This window comes from Hylobates moloch, unplaced genomic scaffold (assembly GCF_009828535.3).
Source record: "Hylobates moloch isolate HMO894 unplaced genomic scaffold, HMol_V3 SCAFFOLD_12, whole genome shotgun sequence".
Lineage (NCBI taxonomy): Eukaryota > Metazoa > Chordata > Mammalia > Primates > Hylobatidae > Hylobates > Hylobates moloch.
In genome coordinates, this window is record NW_026652287.1 from 10,123,533 (window position 1) to 10,146,736 (window position 23,204).

The 23,204-nt window shown below is 41.4% G+C and overlaps 1 protein-coding gene across 3 annotated transcripts in view; it reads right to left on the minus strand.

The window, feature by feature from the left end:
• Window positions 1-23,204, minus strand: part of KNTC1 (kinetochore associated 1) — a 100,904-nt gene that overhangs the window by 71,343 nt on the left and 6,357 nt on the right. For 2 of the 3 annotated variants that reach the window (XM_058424728.1, XM_032168424.2), the window contains exons 3-16: window positions 22,578-22,698; window positions 18,680-18,795; window positions 17,384-17,462; window positions 14,993-15,070; window positions 13,495-13,529; window positions 12,845-12,955; window positions 10,851-10,944; window positions 10,446-10,498; window positions 9,589-9,704; window positions 8,840-8,894; window positions 6,967-7,065; window positions 5,436-5,479; window positions 5,275-5,340; window positions 5,099-5,174 (exon numbers count right to left, since the gene is read on the minus strand). In XM_058424728.1, coding sequence (XP_058280711.1) covers window positions 5,099-5,174; window positions 5,275-5,340; window positions 5,436-5,479; window positions 6,967-7,065; window positions 8,840-8,894; window positions 9,589-9,704; window positions 10,446-10,498; window positions 10,851-10,944; window positions 12,845-12,955; window positions 13,495-13,529; window positions 14,993-15,070; window positions 17,384-17,462; window positions 18,680-18,795; window positions 22,578-22,698 — 1,143 coding nt within the window. The remainder of the gene's footprint in view (window positions 1-5,098; window positions 5,175-5,274; window positions 5,341-5,435; window positions 5,480-6,966; window positions 7,066-8,839; window positions 8,895-9,588; window positions 9,705-10,445; window positions 10,499-10,850; window positions 10,945-12,844; window positions 12,956-13,494; window positions 13,530-14,992; window positions 15,071-17,383; window positions 17,463-18,679; window positions 18,796-22,577; window positions 22,699-23,204) is intronic. The other variant, XM_032168425.2, reaches the window with a different exon arrangement.

The window sequence follows — 23,204 nt, forward strand, 5'->3', positions numbered from 1 at the left end:
GAGGCAGGACAACCATTTGAGCCCAGGAGTTCAAGCCCAGCCTGGGCAACATGGTAAGACCCTATTTAAAAAAAAAAAAAAAAAAAAAAAGAGGGAAAATTCGTCATTTGCAACAACAGCATAGATAAACCTGAAGGACATTATGGTGAGATAAGTCAGACACAATAAAAAAAAATACTATCTGATCTCACTTACATGTGAAATCTTAAAATAGTCAAACTCATAAAAGTAGAGAGTAGAGGCCGGGCACGGTGGCTCACGCCTCTAATCCCAGCACTTTGGGAGGCTGAGGCGGGAGGATTATTTGAGGGCAGGAGTTCGATATCAGCCTGGCCAATATGATGAAACCCCATATCTACTAAAAATACAAAACTTAGCAGGGCATGTTAGTGGGCACTGTAATCCCAGCTACCTAGGAGGCTGAGGCAGGAGAATCCTTGAACCCAGGAGGCGGAGGTTGCAGTGAGCAGAGATCATGCCACTGCACAACAGAGCAAGACTCCATCTCAAAAAAAAAAAAAAAAATAGAGAGTAGAATGGTGATTAACTAGAGCCCAGGGGAAGGGGCTGGGGGATACAGAGGTGTCACAGATGTTCCAAGGCTGCAAAGCTTCAGTTAGGAGGAGGAATGAGTTTCAGAGGTCTATGATGACTGTAGTTAGTAATAATATCTATTTCAAAATTGCTAAAAGAGCCAGGCGTGGTGGCTCACACCTGTAATCTTTGCATTTTGGGAGGCCGAGGCAGGTGGATTACCTGAGCTCAGAAGTTCAAGACCAGCTTGAGCAACATGGCGAAACCCCGTCTCTACTAAAAATACAAAAAATTAGCCAGGCATGGTGGTGTGCGTCTGTAATCCCAGCTACTCAGGAGGCTGAGGCACAAGAATCACATGAACCTGGGAGGTGGAGGTTGTAGTGAGCCAAAATCACGCCACTGCACTCCAGTTTGGGAGACAAAGCAAGACTCTATCTCATTATGAGACATCTTTCCTGTCCAGGCTGGATCATGGCAGGACTCGGCTCACTGCAACTCTGCCTCTGGTTCAACGACCTCCTGGGACTACAGGCGCCCACCACCACACCCGGCTAATTTTTTGTATTTTTAGTAGAGACGGAGTTTCATCGTGTTAGCCAGGATGGTCTCGATCTCCTGACCTCGTGATCTGCCTGCCTTGGCCTCCCAAGGTGCTGAGATTACAGGCGTGAGCCACTGCGCCCAGCCCTTCTTTTTTATTTTTGAGACAGAGTCTTGCTCTGTCACCCAGGCTGGAGTGCAGTAAGTGTAATCTCAGCTCACTGCAACCTCCGCCTTCTGATTCAAGCGATTCACCTGCCTCAGCCTCCCGAGTAACTGGGACAACAGGCATCCACTGCCATGCCCAGCTAATATTTGTATTTTTAGTAGAGACAGGGTTTTGCCATGTGGGCCAGGCTGGTCTTAAACTCCTGGCCTCAAGTAATCCACCCACCTTGGCCTCCCAAAGTGTAGGATTACAAAGGTGAGCCACTGCACCCGGTCAAGTATATACGATTATTTATCAACCGAAGAAAGAGATTTATATGAATTGTCTTTTTAAATTATGAAAACCTAAGAAGTAAACATTTACACGTCATCACGACACTATGGGGTAAGTACTAATATCCCCATTTTACAAACAAGAAAACTGAGACCCAAGAAAGGTTAAGTAACATGTCTGAAATTATGCAGTCCAAAAGTGACAGAGTCGATTTCGTTTGTCTGTTTAGAGACAAGGTCTCGCTCTGTCACTCAGGCTAAAATGCTGCGGTGTAATGATAGCTCACTGCAGCCTGGAACTCCCGGGCTCAAGCAATTCTCTTGCCTCAGCATCTCAAGTAGCTGAGACTACAGGCGCACACCACCATGCCCACCCAGCTCATGAAACTGGATTTTAAAGACAACCAATTTTCCAAGTCTACTAAAAGTTCTTTAAAGGTTAAAGTTAGAAATACTCAAATTTCAGGTTCTGTTTCCTATGGACACAATACTAACTTTGACAGGGACTCTCTGGTTCTGAAAACTATAAATGACAACAAAGAGTAGTTTCATTCATGAATATTCCCCTCATTTCTTTCACGGATTTTCTGTTTTGGTTTGTTTTTTTTGCTCCATTGTCTCTTTTTAAACATTACTTCTAAAATCTTTCAGATGTTCAAAAAAGTAATAAGGTAAATTATAAATACTATAATAATGTACTCATCACCTTTAGCTTAAAAAATAAAGCAGCTGTTACCAATAGTTTCAGATCCCACTGTTGTCTTCCCAAATACATCATCCTCCTCCTCCCAACCAGAAGTATACATTATTCTTGTATTTAGTACTTATTCCATTAATTACTTTGTCTCTTAACTTGTATACATTTCTAAACAATACACACAATTATTCTTGCTGGGTATGGTGGCTCACGCCTGTAATCCCAGCACTTTGGGAGGCTGAGAAGGGAGGATCACTTGAGGTCAGGAGTTCAAGACCAGCCTGGGCAACATAGGAAGACCCTGTCTTTACAAAATATATATAAAAATAAATATATATTTTTTGGCCAGGCGTGGTGGCTCATGCCTGTAATCCTAGCACCTTGGGAGGCTAAGGCAGGTGGATCACTTGCGGTCATGAGTTCGAGACCAGCTTGGCCAACATGGTGAAACCCCGCCTCTACAAAAAATACAAATATATATATATATATATATATATATATTTTTTTTTTAAGGAGGTATTCTGTATGTTCAAAACCGTTATATTTTTAAAACAAGCACATGAGTAGCAAGCACCCACTTAGTAAACATTAATTCTTTAACCAACTACAGTAAAGCTTTCTCTCTTATTGCTTCCCCAAAAACTGACTTTTCAAGGATTATCAATGACCTAATTGCTGTATCCTCCAGACATCTTTCAGCTTTTATACTCGATCTTCTCTGTAGTACTTGAAACTGCTGATCACTCCCCAGTACATTTAAAACTTACTGCTTTCTTGGCTTCCATAATCATACATTCTTATAATTTTTCTCCCTTATTTCTTCCCAAATATGTGTACAGACAGCCCTTCCTCCTCCATCCCTCATATGCTATTGCCCCCACATCACATCCTCAGATGTCTTTTCACTCTCTGCATTTGCTGGAGTCATCTGAGCCATTACACTGGTGTCTCCAACCCTTAGAAGCAGTGTAGGCCACTCCTCAACTTCCCACCAGACATCTCTATTTCACCAGACCCCTCACATCCATTTTTTTTTTTTTTTTTTTTTTTTTTTAGAGATGAGAGGCTCACTATGATGCCCAGGCTGGGGTGCAGTGGCTATTAACAGGCCAATCTTATTGCAGTATAGCCTCAAACACCTGAGCTCAAGTAATCTTCCTGACTCAGCCTCCTGAGCAGCTAGGACTATCAGCATGCACGACTGTGCTCAGCTCACATCCAATTTTCATAAAGCAGAACTTTTCATCTTTTATCCCTAAACTGCTCTTCCACACATATTCCTCATTTCAGGTCATGACATCGTCACCCGATGTGTATGCTGAGCCAGACTAAAGCAAGTCAACCTCAAGTCCCCTGCCCTCCCTTTCATTTGATCACTAAGTCCTGCTGATTTCACCCACTATATTCCTCTTTTTTTTTTTTCCTGAGACAGAGTCTTGCTGTGTTACCCAGGATAGAATGCAGTGGTGTGATCTTGGCTCACTGTAACCTCCACCTCCTGGGTTCAAGCAATTCTCCTGCCTCAGCCTCCCGAGTAGCTGGGACTACAGGCATGTGCCACCACACCTGGCTAATTTTTGTATTGTTAGTATAGTATTTTTAGGTTTTGCCATATTGCCCAGGCTGGTCTTGAACTCCTGACCTCAGGTTATCTGCCCGCCTCAGTCTCCCAAAGTGCTGGAATTAAAGGAGTGAGCCACTGCACCCGGCCTATATTCCTCTCTTATCAGCCTTCTGTCTCACCTATATCTGTACTTCATTGCCCTGGTTCAGGTCTCCTAGAGAAAAGTACTTAGTTCCAACGTATTTACCCTTCTCCAAATTCTTTGTCTTTCCAAAATGACAACCTAATCAAGATACTCTCCTGCTTAAAACTGTCAATAGGTTCCTATCACCTGCAAAATCAAATCTCACTCCTGGCCAGAAGTGGTGGCTTAGGACTGTAATCTCAAAACTTTGGGAGGCCAAGGTAGAAACATCTCTTGAGCCCAGGAGTTCAAGACCAGCCTGGGCAACATGGCAAAACCTTGTCTCCACAAAAAATTTAAAACTTACTTGGGCATGGTGGTATGTACCTATAGTCCCAGCCACTTGGGAGGCTGAAGCAGGAGGATCACTTGAGCCTGGGAAGTCAAGGCTGCGGTAAGCTGTGATCGTCCCACTGTACTCCAGCCTGGGTGACAGAGGCCCCTACTTCTGCATCATCATCTTGTTTTACTCTGCTGCCCATATAACCTACATCCTAGTCCCACCTAATCAGCAGGAGTTCTTGAAGCATCACAAGTCCCCCTCATTCTGTCCATGCTGACCTCATACCCAGAATCCCTTCCCCTCCCTGGTCTGTCTGGAACACCTTCAAGACCGGACCTGAGGCCAGGTGCAGTGGCTCACACCTGTAATCCCAGCACTTCGGGAGAACAAGACAGGCAGATCACAAGGTTAGGAGTTCAAGGCCAGCCTGGCCAACATGGTGAAACCCCATCTTTACTAAAAATACAAAAATTAACCGGGCATGGTGATGCATGCCTGTAATCCCAGCTACTCGGGAGGCTGAGGCAGGAGAATCGCTTGAATCCAGGAAGGGGAGGTTGCAGTGAGCTGAGATTGTACCACTGCACTCCAGCCTGGGCAACAGAGCAAGACTCCATCTCAAGAAAAAAGAAAAAAAAAAAAAGACCTGACCTGAAAACGACCTCCTCAGTAACATCTTTCAGCCCCACTATGGGTCACTCTTTCCTCTGAATCTCTAATCAACTTCAGTCATATCTTAATTACAGCCTTAATCACACTAAATTCCAATTATACATTACATGTCTGTCCCCTCAGCCTCTAGCACATGACGAAATACTTGTTTGGTGAACAAATGAATACATGAATGATTACCTCAACATCTAGTCCAAACTGAATGGCAAAACTCTCGGCTTCATCAAATCTGTGTTTGTGAAGTAACCGACTCAATCTGATAAGTTGGAAAATAAATTTTGTTAAAAGCTTATTAGTCAGGGAATTTAAGTTATTCACTAAAGGGTAAAGCTAAAAAAAAAAAAATGAGAAGTTACCTGTTTTCTGGTAAAGCTTCTGTAAGACATCTGAGTACTAACACAGAGACTGAGTCTTCAGACAACCTAGAAAAAATTTTAACTATAAATGCGCTTGTCTTTTAATATTAATGCGTAAACTTTAATGTAGCTATTACTTAACACTATAAAACATGACCTACTTTGGATCATTTTTGCAAACTCCTTCTAAAAGGTATATGGTGTCCTACAATAACAACAAAAACATGATTAAAATTCCGATATAAGAGCAATGCATTTTATAATTACTAGAGTAACTACTGGTTCAGGCATGAATTATCCATCAATGGACTTTAAAACAACTGGGTATCCCATAAACACCTACTATGTACCCACAAAAATTTAAGAAAAAAAAAACACTGGAAAAAAAATGGCTAGGAAAGATAAATCCCATAGACTCAAAATAATATCACACAAGTTACTTTCTATTAAGGGAAAAACACTTTACAAATGGGGAAATCTGACAGAACTGCCTTAACCAAATGGTCACATTTAAAATCACCCATAACAGGACAAATGATTCCATGAGCCTCTTAACGTGATGTGGTTAGAAAACAGTATTACCTGTGCAGTATTTGTGCCAAAAAAGCTTAACACGAATCTAATCATGATGAAACAATCAAATCCAAATAGAGAAACAGTCTACAAAACCACAAGGTGGCAACTCTTCAAAACTGTCAATGTCTTAAAAGACAAAAAACGGACCAGATGCAATGGGTCATACATGTAATCCTAGCACTTTGGGGAGCTGAGCCAGGAAGCTCACTTGAGCTCAGGAGCTTGAGTCTAGCCCAGGAAACATAACGAGACCCCCTCTCTACAAAAAATATAAAAATTAGCCAGGCCTGGTGGTGCACACCTGTAGTCCCAGCTACTCGGGGGCTGAAGCAGGAGGACCACCTGAGCCCAGGAGTTGGAGGCTGTAGTGAGCTATGATTGAGCGACTGTACTACAACTTGGGCAACAAAGCAAGACCATGTCTCAACAACAACAACAACAACAACAACAACAACAAAAACACATAGAGAACTAAATTTGATGAGTGATTCTTGATTAGATCATGAATAAGAAAAAAATAGCTTTAAAGTAATTGGCCCAATTGGTAAAATTTAAATCTAGAAGAGTTTATAATAAATAGTACTGTATTTATGTTACATTTTCTGAGTATGATAATTGCATTATAGAAGAATGCCCTTATTTTTAGGAGATACCTGCTGAAGATTTAGGCGTGACAGGTCATGATGTCTACAAGTAATTTCCAAAGTTTGGAAAACTATAGTGTGTGTGTAAAAAGAAATTAAACAAATATGGTAAAATATTTTTAAATATGTAAATTAGTTACATAAATATGAAAAATAGTTACATAAATATGTAACAGCAATAGTCTCCATCTCCCATTATCATCTATACTTCCTGTAGAGACACAAGAAAGAATACGCAGATGACTGATGTTTTGATTTTTTTTTTAATTCGATGACTAACCTTAGACTATCAAGTAAGTATATTTGAGGATCTCTATTAATAAATACAGTTATAAACCTGAAATTTATCCAGGTTTCCACTAGGTTCCACTAATGCTTAGCTTAATTATTAAGTCTTTTAATGATCACTGATTAGATAATGGATGAAGAAAAAAGTAGTTAAAAGAATACTTTAAAATGCAAATAAACTTACTGTGCTAATTCCTGTTTGGACCAGAGAAGAAACACTAGATACTTCCAAAGAATATAGTATTTCCATTGTAGGTAATGAATAAACCATGAGGTTTTTCATCTAAGAAAAATAGCAGAGCAATTAATTTAGCAGATCAATTTAAACGTGCAAGTACAAAACAGCACTTCACAATTAAGAGCAGATTAAAACACATGGGAGCAGCTGGGCGTGGTGGCTCATGCCTATAATCCCAGCACTTTGGGAGGCCGAGGCAGGTGGACTGCCTGAGCTCAGGAGTTCGAGACCAGTCTGGGCAACACAGTGAAACCCTGTCTCTACTAAAATACAAAAAATTAGCCGGGTGTGGCAGCGTGCATCTGTAATAACAGCTACTGGGATAATCACAGCTACTGGGGAGGCTGAGGCAGGAGAATCTCTGGAACCCAGGAGACGGAGGTTGCAGTGAGCCGAGATTGCGCCACTGCACTCCAGCCTGGGCGACAGAGTGAGACTGTCTCAAAAACAAAACAAAACAAAAAAAAAACACATGGGAGCACTTTGGGAGGCCGAGGCAGGTGGATCACTTGAGGTCAGGAGTTGGAGACCAGCCTAGCCAACATGGTGAAACCCATCTCTACTAAAAATACCAAAAAAATTAGCTGGAACATAGTGGTGCACATCCGTAATCCCAGCTACTTGGGAGGCTGAGGCAGGAGAATTGCTTGAACCTGGAAGAGGTTGTGGTGAGCCGAGATTGCACCACTGCACTCCTGTCTGGGTGAAAGAGTGAGACTGTCTCTAAATAAATAAATAAAACACACAGTACAAAGCTAAATGCAAAACAATAAGCATTTATAAGTAAGTCTGTTACCGTATGACTTATTTTACTTTTTTTGAGATGGAGTTTCGCTCTTGTTGCCCAGGCTGGAGTACACTGGTGCACTCTCAGCTTACCTACCGCAACCTCTGCATCCCAGGTTCCAGCGATTCTCCTGTCTCAGCCCCTCAAGTAACTAGGATTACAGGTGCACGCCACCACGCCCGGCTAATTTTTTGTATTTTTAGTAGAGATTGGGTTTCACCATGTTGTCCAGATTGGTCTCAAACTCCTGACCTCAGGTGATCCACCTGCCTTGGCCTCCCAAAGTGCTGGGATTACAGGTGTGAGCCACCGCACCCCGCTTGTTACTATATGATTTAAATGTTACATATGAAATGATGTTCTACTCCATATTCCAAATCTGTTGAATGAAAATCCATATATATGCCTTAAGTCCATTCTACAGTTTGTATTTAAGGTGAAATGTAATCCCTCAGTGCCAGAACTACGTAAGAGTCACTCTAATAAACACTTTCCTGGGCCGGGTGCAGTGGCTCACACCTGTAATCCCAGCACTATGGGAGGCTGAGGCAGGCAAATCACGAGGTCAGGAAATAGAGACCAGCCTGGCCAAAATGGTGAAACCCCGTCTCTACTAAAAATACAAAAATTAGCTGGACGTGGTGGCAGGCACCTGTAATCCCAGCTACTTGGGAGGCTGAGGCAGGAGAATCGTTTGAACCCAGGGGGTGGGGGGTTGCAGTGAGCTGAGATTGTGCCATAGCACTCTAGCCTGGGGGACAGGGCGAGACCCCATCTCAAAAAAAAATAATAACAAAATAAAATAAACACTTTCCTATGGGCATTTTTGGTTCCTGAAGTGCTCCATTTAAAATATGGAGTCAAGATTTATAACTTTTTACTTTAAAAAGAGTTCTGCAGGATTATTTCTGATTGTCAAGTTTCTGTGTGAACTAAGCTAATATGCTGTACTATTTAACGTCTACTTTTGTATTCACTAATGCTTTTTGTAACACATAATATAGGCAAGCACAAAATAAAATTTTCCAATACCTTCTTATTAGCTGATGCTGTCAGAGCTATTAATTTGAGATTTGTAATTCCTTGCCTAAAAGAGAAAAGAAGCTTTAAATAATTCAAGTAAGCTTTTACACAATAAAAACATACAATATTATCCATCAATTTAAAAAGAAAGCTTTGCCAATTACAAGATATAAACTAAGTTAAAGTAACACTCTTGATAAAAAAATAAAATGTAGGCTGGGTGTAGTGGCTGACGCTTGTAATCCTAGCACTTTGGGAGGCCGAGGCGGGCAGATCACGAGGTCGGGAGATCGAGACCACGGTGAAACCCCGTCTCTACTAAAAATACAAAAAAAAAAAAATTAGTCGGGCGTGGTGGCGGGCACCTGTAGTTCCAGCTACTCGGAGAGGCTGAGGCAGGAGAATGGCGTGAACCCGGGAGGCGGAGCTAGCAGTGAGCCGAGATCGCACCACTGCACTCCAGCCTGGGTGACAGAGCGAGACTCCGTCTCAAAAAAATAAATAAATAAATAAAATGTAATAGACACTGTATTCCATTTCTGCATGTTTATGCCCAGACTGACAGTTTCTAACACAATGACTTGGAGGTTCATATTGCCTAAGTGTTCCCACTGAATTTTGCAAACGGTCTTTACTCTGTCAGACTGTCTCACAGTGTTGTTTAGAATGTAAAACATAATAAATGATCTGAACAAAACCAGACAAGATACCTGGTACTAACAGAAGGGAAATGACTACTAGCCATAGTCATAACATACCACGTGACTGATGAAGGAGAGTCTGCTTCCGTAGTAAGAAGAAAGTCTTCTACGTGAAGAGAGGGCCAGTTCCATACAGGAGTTAGAGTGTAAATATCCCATAAACTCAGCACGTTCTGCAATAGAGACATTTCATTTACATGTCTTTTTTTTTTGAGACAGAGTTTCACTCATCGCTCAGGCTGGAGTGCAATGGTGCGATCTCAGCTCACTGCAACCTCTGCCTCCCGGGTTCAAGAAATTCTCCTGCCTCAGCCTCCCGAGTAGCTGGGATTACAGGCGCCCATCACCACGCCTGGCTAAGTTTTTGTATTTTTGTATTTTTTGTATTTTTAGTAGGCTAGCCACCGCACCTAGCCTACACGTCTTCTTAATGATTAAAAATTTACATTTTAGGCCAGGCACAGTGGCTCACGCCTGTAATCCCAGCACTTTGGGAGGCCGAGGTGGGTGGATCACCTGGGGTCAGGAGTTCGAGCCCAGCCTGGACAACATGGTGAAACCCCGTCTCTACTAAAAATACAAAAAATTAGCCGGGCATGGTGGTGGGCACCTGTAATCCCAGCTACTTGGGAGGCTGAGGCAGGAGAATCGCTTGAACCTGAGAGGCAGAGGTTGCAATGAGCCGAGATCGCACCATTGCACTCCAGCCTGGGCGACAAGAGCGAAACTCTATCTCAAAAAAAAAAAAAAAATTTACAGTTCAGGATCAACTTTTTGGTACGTATACTGAAATAAAGCACAGCACACAAGATAGTTAACCACCCTAGCTAAAACCCTTGCCTTTGTAAGTCTGACAACATATTTGTTGTAAAACATATCAAGTAAAAATATTGAAGGAGAAACAAGAAACCTACATCAGTATCAAGAACAAAAAGTAGATTGTCTATCAGCTGGAACTTCTTTGCACCTACAAAAGAGAAAATAAGATGTCTAAAGATTTTATTTCAATATTTCATATATCTAAATAGTAAACTAACATATTCACAGAAAGGCAGAACTATATAATTACTAGGTCCCATTTTCATTTATTCCTGCCTCTATTTCTGTTAGGTGATTACTAATATGTAAAACCTCCCAAAATGAAGAGTAACAACTGTAACATGTCAAGAACTGTTCTGTATGTGAACAACAATCAAACTATTCTGGTTTGTTTCAAAGACTGATAGGGTAAAATGACCCATATGTCAGCCTAAGTACACTGACATAAAAATTAAAACTTACTAATAATTGTCTAAAGTAGTTTCATTAACTTATTTTACCTTTAATAATCTCTGCATCAATAAGGTTCTTAACTGTCATTCCTTTCTTGGAAGAATCTGGTTCCCATTTTGAGAATGCACAATTACCGGTTCCCTGGAAAAATGAACACAGTACTTCGAATGCAAATTTCATTCTTAGACCTGAACCTTCCTCAAAGTAGAAACATGTAAGTTTTATAGGTTACTAATTTTAAAATATATTTAAATATTCTAACTTAACTAGGTTTCATCTTCTAGTTCCTCTCCTGGTTTCTGAAGAGAATGAAAAAAACAGTGTACTATTGGAATTCATGGTTATTACAATTTTTTTTTTTTTTTAATTTGAGACAGGGTCTCACTCCATTGCCCAGGCTGGAGGGCAGTGATCACAGCTCACTGCAGCCTCAAACTCCTGGGCTCAAGCGATCCTCCCACCTCAGCCTCCCCAGTAGCTGGGACTACAGGTGAGCATCACCACACCTGGCTAATTTACTATTTGTTGTAGAGACAGGGTCTCCCTATGTTGCTGAGACTGGTCTCAACCTCCTAGGCACAAGCAATCCTCCCGCCTCAGCCTCTCAAAGTGCTGGGATTATAGGCATGAGCCACCATGCCAGCCTTCACATAAATATTTAATGAGTCTATTTAGGCAACTAGCACTAAAGACACGCAGTGAACTTTTAAGACCTCTTCCAGGATTATGATTAAAATATAGTCTTTAATAAGTATTTTCATTAAAATACAAATATTTGGAAAAAAATTTATAAATATTAATTTTAAATTATTTGAAACCCTGGTGAAATGTTAAATTAGATATGCTCAGTGTGGAAATATGACTGCTTCTTTTCTCTCTGTTTTGTTTCTTCTCTTTTTAGAGACGGGATCTCACTGTGTTGCCAGGCTGCAGTGAAGTGGCGTGATCACGGGTGTGATCAGAGCTACTGCAGCCTGATACTCCTGGGCTCAAGCAATTCTTCTGCCTCAGCTTCCCAAGTAGCTGGGACCATAGGGGCATGCCATGAGACGCAGCTGACTACTTCTTAATATATAAATTTGGCAAGTAAAAATATTGTAAACGTCATAATTATATTGAGTTTCTGCATATTCTTTGAATATAACATTAGGTATTTTTCCCCAAAATTCAAAGAAATTATGATCAGGGTTATTGGAAGTGACATACCAATAATGAAATGTTACTTTTTACATGCAACATGAGATATAAGACATTATACGGCAAGGTATACATGCCAATGGTTGTGAATGAATTGTGCTTTTCTACGTGCATCCTTGTCCACGTTCCCATTTCACTAATAACAAAACTTTCAAGTAGCCTAGCTAGCCAAGACTAAGAATAACGTAGAATCACTTAGGAGGCAGGGATTACATCAAACACACTTTACTCTTTAGGACCATTCTCTAACACTAAGGTTCTTAACCTGACTTATTGCAAGATTCAAGGGATCTGTGAAGCTGCATGGGCAAAAAATTTACATCTTTATTTTCACTAATCTCCATCTGAAACAGAATTTCTTTCACTTATGAATGTAGGCCACAAAAACCCCAAAAAACAAAAAGCAGTAGAATCAGCAGTCCCTGTGAGTATGTCACCAGTAGTAATTACACTTCCTATTAGAAAACCTATGATGACCATAATTTTGAAGTAGTGGTGTGTAAATATTTATTTCAAGACACCTGCAATACTGTGCTGTTTTTCCATAAATGACAAAGTCACAGGTACTGTAACAATGGAATTTTTTGGTTTTGTTTTCTATCATTTTTGTCTGCTCTCATAATTGAAAAAAATGCTGTACTTCAGGTAAAGACTAGGGAAAGTAAAGATGCAATATTTTTTCCAAGACAGAAATTTATTTGAGTTATTTTTAATTACCTTAATTTTATAATTTCCTTGTTTCGGATATATGTTACAAATTATTTTGCAATTTAACCAAAACAAAAACATTTTTGTGAGAAAATGCTTTAGGCAACAAAAAACAAAACTTTATAAAAACAATTACCCCAATTATCACAGGAACTTCACTTGCTAAATCTCCAGCCACAAGACTGAGACAACCAAGAGTATGATAATTTTCAGTAGAAATAAAACTGGACTTGATTTGTCCTTGTAACTGCAAAATTAAAAACAACAAGAATGTCTCATATATAATACATATTTATGCTCCATAAAATCACTAAAATCAGTTGATATCAATCAGTTATAATTTTTTTTTTTGAGACAGAGTTTTGCTCTTGTTGCCCAGGCTAGAGTGCAATGGCGCAATCTTGGCTCACCACAACCTGTGCCTCCTGAGTTCAAGCAATTCCCTGCCTCAGCCTCCCGAGTAGCTGGGAGTACAGGCATGCGCCACCACCCCCCGGCTAATTTTGTATTTTTTAGTAGAGATGGGGTTTCTCCATGTTGGTCAGGCTGGTTTCGAACTCCCGACCTCAAGTGATCTGCCCCTTCGGCCTCCCAAAGTGCTGGGATTACGGGCATGAGCCACCGTGCCCAGCCTAAATGTATTTTTCAATAAAAATGTTATTAAAATATTATATCATAATAATTTCTAAAATATCAAGAAGTAGACCAATTATATACAGAAACACTCTACTACATTTACATTAAATGTAATTTTTTTAAGAGGACAATATGGATTTATTTTCTTACCTTTTTTGCTGTTCTGAAGTCTACATTCTCAATTGCTGCATTAAAAAAGAAAGCAGGCTAAATGTATAGTATTAATCTATAAAATAACACAAGTCACCTGTTTTGTGTCAAGGTAAAATTAAATACAATCTAGTTCAAAGAGCACTGGTGATAATCAAGTTTTGCCACTGACCAAAATATGCTGTGACATGTTAAATTCAGGGCACCAGCCAGTACCTCTCCATACCTACCCTTACCACCTCTCTTCCTACTAAGGGGATCTTCTCCATACTCCAACTCTCCTGCGCTTCTCACTGTTTGGAATAGCTCTTACTTTTCTAGCTCCATCATTAAGCTATGGAAAACAAATCTGCGATCTTGTCATATACCCAAGACGTAGCACAGGCCTGGCAAGTCAATATTTTTAAAATATCACTTAGGCCAGGCGCAGTGGCTCATGCCTGCAATCCCAGCACTTTGGGAGGCCGAGACGGTCAAATCACTTGATGTGAGGAGTTCGAGACCAGCCTGGCCAACGTGTGAAACCCCGCCTCTAGTAAAAACACAAAAATTAGCCAGGTGTGGTGGTGCACACCTGTAATCCCAGTTACTTGGGAGACTGAGGCGCAAGAATCACTCGAACCTGGGAAGCAGAGGTTGCAGTGAGCCAATATCGTACCACTGCACTCCAGCCTGGGCGACAGAGCGAGACTCCATCTCAAAAATAAATAAATAAATAAAAATAATAAAATAAAATAAAATGTTAAATACCTGTTCCAAATCCATTCCTCAAATAATTTCACTTGGCTCAGAGGGATAAATGGTCCAGACTACTAGCTTAAAACATATTTTACATTATTGTTCTGCACTATATATTTCTTTTTTGAGACAGAGTTTTGCTCTTGCTGCCCAGGCTGGAGTGCAACGGCGCGATCTCGGCTCACCACACCTCTGCCTCCTGGGTTCAAGTTACTCTCCTGCCTCAGCTTCCCAAGTAGCTGGGATTACAGGCGTCTGCCACCCTGCCTGGCTAATTTTGTATTTTTAGTAGAGACAGGGTTTCTCCATGTTGGTCAGGCTGGTCTTGCACTCCCAACCTCAGGTGATCTGCCCGTCTTGGCCTCCCAAAGTGCCAGGATTACAGGCGTGAGCCACCACCCCAGCCCTGTTCTGCACTATTAACACTACATAGTCATTTCCATTTCCAGGTTCATTCACCACATTAAAAAGCATTTATTATTGTGCTAGCATATGTCTTGTCTCCTCAACCAAACTGTTGAAGCTTATCTCCCCAAACTAGGCTCCTTGAAGGCCATACCAAAATTACATTTATTCAGATACTGTTCCAGCTCTAATAGAGAATAAGTGTACTCTGAATACTTAAAAGTATACCCAATTATAACTAAATACAATTAAGATAAAATAAGCTTAAAGAGAGTACTTAAAATTTTACTATTAAATTAATAAAACTAGTAAATATTGCTGCAAATCAATAACAAAAATATAATGTATTACTTACCTTGTTGAATTTTTAAAAGCTGAAGGTTTGTAATACAAAAAAATCCACTGTATGTAAGAAGTAGCATATAATAGGTACCTATTGAAATAAAATCAGAATCAGTTTCTTTTTTTTGAGACGGAGTCTCATTCTGTCGCCAGGCTGGAGTGCAGCAGCACGATCTCGCCTCACTGCAACCTCCGCCTCTAGGGTGCAAGTGATTCTTCTGCCCTAGCCTCCCGAGTAGCTGGGACTACAGGCGTGCACCACCATGCCCAGCTAATTTTTGTAGTTTTAGTAGAGACAGGGTTTCACCATGTTGGCCAGGATGGTCTTGATCTCTTGACCTCGTGATCTGCTTGCCTCAGCCTCCCAAAGTGCTGGGATTACAGGCGTAAGCCACCGCTCACGGCCAGGAATCAGTTACTTTAAAAGGCACATGGATATAAAATTTAAACCAGTGTCTGTTTGAATGTGGCTTTTGAAGAAAGAGAGAAAGAGGCGGGGCACAGTGGCTCACGCCTGTAACGCCAACACTTTGGGAGGCCAAGGCAGGTGGATCACGAGGTCAGGAGCTCCAGACCAGCATAACCAACATGGTGAAACCCTGTCTCTACTAAAAATACAAAAATTAGCTGGCTGTGGTGGTGCGTGCTTGTAGTCCCAGCTACTCAGGAGGCTGAGGCAGGAGAATTGCTGGAACCTGGGTGGTGGAGGTTGCAGTGAGCCGAAATTGCGCCATTGCTCTCCAGCCTGGGTGACAGAGTGAGACTCCATCTCAGAAAAAAAAAAAAAAAGAGAGGGAGAGAAAGAGGAGGGAAGGAAGGAAGGAAGGAAGGAAGGAAGGAAGGAAGGAAGGAAGGAAGGAAGGAAGGAAGGAAGGAAGGAAGGAAGGAAGGAAGGAAGGAAGGAAGGAAGGAAAGAAGGCAGGCAAGCACAAACAAACAGTACCTGGAACTACCTTAAAAATATGTCAATTTGAAGTTTTGTTTTTTGTTTTTTGTTTTTGAGACAGGGTCTCAATCTATCTCCCAGGCTGGAGTGCAATGGCACGATCGCAGCTCACTGCAGGCCCAAGAGATCCTCCCAACTCAGCCTCCTGAGAAAGTAGGACTACAGACACACACCAACACATCTGGCTAATTTTTTATTTTTGTAGAGGTGGCAGTCTCTCTATATTATCCAGGCTGGTTTCAAGCTCCTAGACTCAAGCGATGCTCCCACCTCAGCCTCCTAAAGTGCTAGGATTACAGATGTGAGCCACCACACACAGCCTGCTCATTTAAATTCTAATGATCAAATATTATAGTAATGTTACAGATAAAACTTATTTACAAAGAACTAGTAGGTTATTTGCAAAAACACTGTTAACTTCTTTTGAAACTTTTATTAAAACAACAAACTTCATGTGCCAGAAAAAAAAAATCTCAGACATATCAAAATAAACTAAGGACCAGTTAACATTTGTTGAAGTAAAAATATAATAAATATACTGAAGCCCAGAAACACATTTTAAAAGAATATAATGTCTCCTTGGTAACCTATAGAAATCTCAAAACTGTAAAAATAAGTTTAGAATATTATATTTAGGAAAAGTATATATTTAAACATCTAAAAAGAGCTTTAAAAATTTTTTTCAAAAACTTAAAAATTGTTTCTTACAATATTAATTGCATTGATAGGAAAAAATGTATAAAAAAATACAGAAAAAGCTGGGCACAGTGGCTCACAGGCGGATCACCTGAGGCGGGTGGATCACCTGAGGTCAGGAGCTCGAGACCAGCCTGGCCAACATGGTGAAATCCCATCTCTACTAAAAACAAAAAATTAGCCGAGCATGGTGGCAGGTGCCTGTAATCCAAGCTACTCGGGAGGCTGAGGCAGGAGAATTGCTTGAACCCGGGAGGCAGAGGTTTCAGTGAGCAGAGGTCACACCATTACACTCCAGCTTGGGGGACAAGAGGGAGACTTCGTCTCAAAAAAAAAAAAAAATCAGAAAAAATGTAGGTAGCATAATAATGATTTTATATAATTTATTAACCACAAATTTGAATTTTTGATTGGGTATTAGTCAGAAGTCATTCAGGCTGGGCGCAGTGGCTCACGCCTGTAATCCCAGTGCTTTGGGAGGCCCAGGCAGGTGGATCACTCACTGGAGGTCAGGAGCTTGAGACCAGCCTGGCCAACATAGTGAAACTCCATCTCTACTAAAAATACAAAAATTAGCCGGGTGTGGTGGCACATGCCTGTCATCCCAGCTACTCAGGAGGCTGAGGCAGGAGACGCTTGAACCTGGGAGCTGGTGGTTGCAGTGACCTGAGATTGCGCCACTGCACTCCAGCCTGGGCGACAAAGGGAGACTCCCATTTAAAAAAAAAAAAAGTCATTCAAAAAAAATTCAAGAAAACTTACCTTCATTTGAACTATCCTTCTCAATGACAAGATTCTGGTAAGTCCGCCGATTTTCATCGTTAGCTTTCTGAACAAATGCCTAAATGCAAATTAATTTCAAATAATAAAATTAAACACAGAAAAATACAATCAAGGATTTTATTCTTTAAACTCTAGAGTTATCAATTATCATTAGCAGTAATTCTGCCTATATTCTAAACATCTTACTTTTAAAATGGAAAACTATTTTGGACAAGTGTACTAAATAACCTTCGAGACTGCTCCCTTGCGATTCCTTGAGCCACAAGCCTACTAAACCTGACCTAAGAAAATTTTTGTTTGACCTGGTGTTAATTTCTATTTATGTGAGAGCCAAGAATTCGGGATCCAAGCTGTGGTAACACCTTCAAAGCTTAATTTTTCAAAAAAACATTCTTTTAATTTAAAATACCATTCAGTATAGGGAAGAAACTCAATCCTGGCAGGCAGGAGACATGGTAACCAAGACCCCAAAGGCTTCATATGTCTGGGCATTCCCTCCTCTACCTTCCTGCCTCCCTTAACAAGCTGACTGGAATCACACAGCAGAAAGCTGCCTGCTCCTGACTTAGCTGACCAAGCTGAATTCCCAAGCATACAAGAACCTAATCATTTGTCTCCTGGAGTTACTTCTCCCGAAGTTGTTAAAGTGGGACTCTAGCATTCCTAATAAAAACCTGACCATCTTCCAAGGTTACTAAATCGGGGCTCTGGCAGTCCTGCTAAGCACCTGACCAGATCCAGCCAACTGAAGACAAGATGAACTTCAGCTCTGGCCTTTCACCAAGTATTTCCTCATTTTAACCTAATTATGATACTAAAAATCACACCCAGGGATGGAGATTTAACATGCTAATGAGACATACAACACATGAAAAAGGATGCGATCAAAATTCACAGGTGCTAAAAGTTCCCTGCCTCTACATGCCTACAAATCACTCCTTTTTTCACCTCAGGTTCCTCAAAATGACAAGAGCTAAGCCCTTCAGGGAGCTAGCACTTGGGATCCCTTTCCCATATGCTGTTTCCTTGAGATTCCTTGAGCCACAAGCCTACTAAACATTCCCTGAGAAAATTTCTGTTTGACCTGATGTTAATTTCTATTTACACGAGAGCCAAGAACTCAGGATCCAAGCTGTGGTAACACCTTCAAAGCTTAATTGTTCAAAAAAACATTGTTTTAATTTAAAACACGAGTAATAGTTTGCTAGAGTTCTAGTTGTCTAAGAGATTATTTAGAATTTAAATAATGAAAATTAAAATATAACAAGATCTTACATTAGTGAGTAGTGTTTGTTTTGATGTTACATGAATAAGATGTAGGTTGCCACTTCTCTCGCCAACCAAAAGAAACTTTCCTTCTTGACAAAGGCCAACTACATCCACTTCAGTATCTGAAATTTTCAAATCAAAGTTACAAGCTTCCTTCGAAAATCCTTATTTTCAATACAAAAAAATACAAATTTTTCTCATTAAAAAGCCAATGGTTACTTAAGTTACTTCTAAATACTGCAAAACAGATGTGATGAAAGTAAAAAAGAATGTTGTTGACTTTTATTCAGTCAACAAATATTTTTTGTTTTGTTTTGTTTTTGAGACAGCTTCTCGCTCTGCTACCCAGGCTGGAGTGCAGTGGTACCACCTCAGTTCACTGCACCCTAGACTTCCTGGGCTCAGTCAGGCAATTCTCCTACCTCAGCCTCCCAGGTAGCTGGGACCACAGGTACACACCACTATGGCCAGCTAATTTTTGGTATTTTTTGTACAGACGAGGTTTTGCCATGTTACCCAGACTGGTCTCGAACTCCTAGGCTCAAGCGATTGTCCATCTCTGCCTCCCAAAGTGCTGAGGTTACAGACGTGAGCCACTGCATGCAGCTGGTCAAGAAATATTTACTGAGCACTTACTATATGGTAAACTTTGTTCTAGGCCTTTTGCATATATCTGAGAACAGTAACAAAAGATTACCACTGTCACAGACCTCATATTCTAAGACAGAAATAGCTGATAAATGAGCAGGTGTGGTGGCTCACACCTGTAATTCCAGCACTTTGGGAGGCCGAAGCAGGCGGATCACTTGAGGTCAGGAGTCCAAGACCAGCCTGGCCAACATGGTGAAACCCCGTCTCTACTAAAAATATAAAATTAGCTGGGCATGGTGGCATGTGCCTGTAATCCAGGCTACTCAGGAGGCTGAGACAGGAGAATCGCTTGAACCCAGGAGGTGGAGGTTGCAGTGAGCCGAAATCGCGCCACTGCTCTCCAGCCTAGGCAACAGAGCCAGACTCCGTCTCAAAAAAAAAAAAAACCAATAAACAATTAGCATAATAAACAAACTGTAAGACATGTAAAAAGGTGATAGATGTTCCGGGAAAAAAAATGTAGAGCCAGGTAAGAGATCTCAGAAGAATGGTGCATTTTGCAGTGTTAATTAGAAAGCTCACAGGAGGCCAGGCGCGGTGGCTCACACGTGTAATCCCAGCACTTTGGGAGGCCGAGGCGGGCGGATCACGAGGTCAGGAGATCGAGACCACAGTGAAACCCCGTCTCTACTAAAAAATACAAAAAAAAATTAGCTGGGCGTGGTGGCGGGCGCCTGTAGTCCCAGCTACTCGGAGAGGCTGAGGCAGGAGAATGGCGTGAACCCGGGAGGCAGAGCTTGCAATGAGCCGAGATTGCGCCACTGCACTCCAGCCTGGGCAACAGAGCAAGACTCCGTCTCCAAAAAAAAAAAAGAAAGCTCACAGGAGACATGAAAGAATGAAAGAGGTGAGGAAGTTAGCCAAATGACTAAGACGGAAGAGCATTCAGAGCATTCAGATGGTGGGCACAGCTCGAGGAAAGATCGAGTGGGAAGTGCCTGTTGTATTCACGCAAAAGCAAGAAGGCCAAGGTAACAGAAAACAAAGCAAAGAGAGAAGGGACAAGAGAGAAAAACAATAGTATGTAACTGGCTTACGAACTCAAGTCATTCCGCCACAGTGTCTTTCCACAAATGGATCATCGTTACACATCCCACCATTTCATAGAAGAAACTGTGAATCTTGTGGACCAATCAGGGTCAATATGTCAAGATTCCATAAAACACAAGTTTCTTGCCTCCATGTTGCAATCAAGATATGTTCCAAAATGCATGCGTTCTGTTTCCTTTTCAGTTGTCTAAGTTCTTATGTAAAAGTTTTAACAACTATCTTTCTCTTAAAATTTCTATTTAATGGCCAGGTGCAGTGGCTCACACCTGTAATCCCAGCACTTTGGGAGGCCAAGGTGGGTGGATCATTTGAAGTCAGGAATTTGAGAGCAGCCTGGCCAACATGGTGAAACCCGACCCTATTAAAAATACAAAAATTACCAGGCATGGTGGCAGGCGCCTGTATTCCCAGCTACTTGGGAGGCTGAGGCAGAACAATCTCTTGCACCTGGGAGGTGGAGGTTGCAGTGAGCTGAGAGAGCACCACTGCACTCCAGCCTGGGCCACAGAGCTAGATTGTCTCAGGAAAAAAAAAAAAAAAAACAAAGGCCTGGCACGGTGGCTCACATCTGTAATCCCAACACTTCAGGAGGCCGAGGCGGGCGGATCATGAGGTCGAGACCAGCCTGGCCAACATAGTGAAACCCTGTTTCTACTAAAAATACAAAAAAAAATTAGCAGGGCATAGTGATGGGCGCCTGTAGTCCCAGATACTTAGGAGGCTGAGGCAGGAGAATTGTTTGAACCCTGGAGGCGGAGGTTGCAGTGAGCCAACATCACACCACTGCACTCCGGCCTAGGCAACAGTGCGAGACTACATCTTAAAAAAAAAAAAAATTCTACTCAAGAAAGAAAAAACTTTCGGGGCCGGGTGTGGTGGCTCACGCCTATAATCCCAGCACTTTGGGAGGCCGAGGCGGGCAGATCACAAGGTCAGGAGATCGAGACCATCCTGGCTAACATGGTAAAATGCTGTCTCTACTAAAAAAAAAAAAAAAAATACAAAAAATTAGCCAGGCGTGGTGGTGGGCGCCTGTAGTTCCAGCTATTCAGGAGGCTGAGGCAGAAGAATGGTGTGGACTGAATTGTGCCACTGCACTCCAGCCTGGACGACAGAGGGAGAGAGACTCCATCTCAAAAAAAAAAGGCAAAAACAAAACTTTCATAATATTCTTGCCTAAGCTCAGTACAATCACTGACTTACCCCTGAATTCACTCTTTTTTTTTGTTTTTGAGACAAGACTCACTCTGTCACTCAGGCTAGAGTACAATGGCATAATCTTGGCTCACTGGGCACGTATGCCACCATGCCCAGCTAATTTTTGTTGTTGTTGTTGTTGTTGCTGTTTTTGGAGACAGAGTTTTGCTCTGTCACCCAGGCTGGAGTGTAGTGGCGTGATCTTGGCTCACTGCAACCTCCACCTCCCAGGTTCAAGCAATTCTCCTACCTCAGCCTCCCGAGTAGCTGGAACTACAGGCACACACCAGCACGGCCAGCTAATTTTTGTATATTAGTAGAGAAAACAAGGTTTCACTGTGTTGCCCAGGCTGGTCTCAAACCCGAGCTCAGGAAATCCACCCACCTGGGTCTTCCAAAGTACAAGGATTACAGGCGTGATTTTTGTATTTTTAGTAGAAACGGGGTTTCACCATGTTGGCCAGGCTGGTCTTGAACTCCTGACCACAAGTGATCCGGTGGCCTCAGTCTCCCAAAGTGCTGGGATTACAGGCATGAGCCACCACGCCCAGCTTTAATTCACTCTCAAATCCACATTTGCATGTACTTAAAGCCTTGTAGCTCGATGAAGAATTAATTCATAAGTATGTTAAAGGATTTTTAGAGAGCTATTAATTATAAAAATATGCAAATACCCATTAATGATACTGAAATTCTGTACAAGATTCAGGAATTTGAACACAAATGAGCTCGTGTTTTCCATAGTATTCTAACACAAGCAAGTAAACTAAGTTGTTGCTTTACATGTGTATTTCCCCTCAGATGTATTGAGAGAAGGGATCATCTCAGTGTCCTTTGACTCTAGTGCCCAGCGCAAATAAGGCACTAAGCACTCAAGCTTAATTACTTGAAATTGGTCTAATTTGAAATCTTAGAAATAATGGACTAAAGAGGAGGCAATCCAGCAGAAATTGGCAGCAGATATATTTGACTTCCAATTTATCTTACTTCATTACATTATACTTACGAAAGACAAGATGCAATTGAAGTGATCTACAAATACTGTCAAGCAATATCACTGATTGGTCGGCCACAATAATAAACCCATCACTTAAGCTGCATGCCTGTATCTTTGGATTTAATGAGGCCTGTGGGAGAGAAAAGCATGACGAAAATTCAAACATTTTTATACGCGTTTAACAATACTTACTAATAGTATCATCAAATTCCCAAATATCCCACTTTAATACTTGACAGGCTTTTTTTCTTTAGCCCCTCTATCTAATTAATCATCGAGTTTTTCTTTGTATGGTATCTCTTAAATCCATCCAGGATCCTAAGTAGAAAAACTGTTTAGGACGAGCAGGAAGGGCAAAGGATTCTCATGTTCAAGTCCTTGTTTCCCCAGGATTGACTTTATGCTGCAGGAGCCAGACATTAACATAATGAATTAATCAAGATTGGCATAAAGTCTTAGTGTCGTGGGTACCCTAGGCAGGGGAACGGTGGTGAACTGTGAACTGGAGGGTCCATGCCCCCACAGACACGAAAGAATAGAATCTACTTCACACCAGCCAGTGGGAAGCCCAGTGGGGATGCAGCACTGGCATGGCCATATCTCCCAATTCATCAACAGAAGCTGGATCTTTATGTG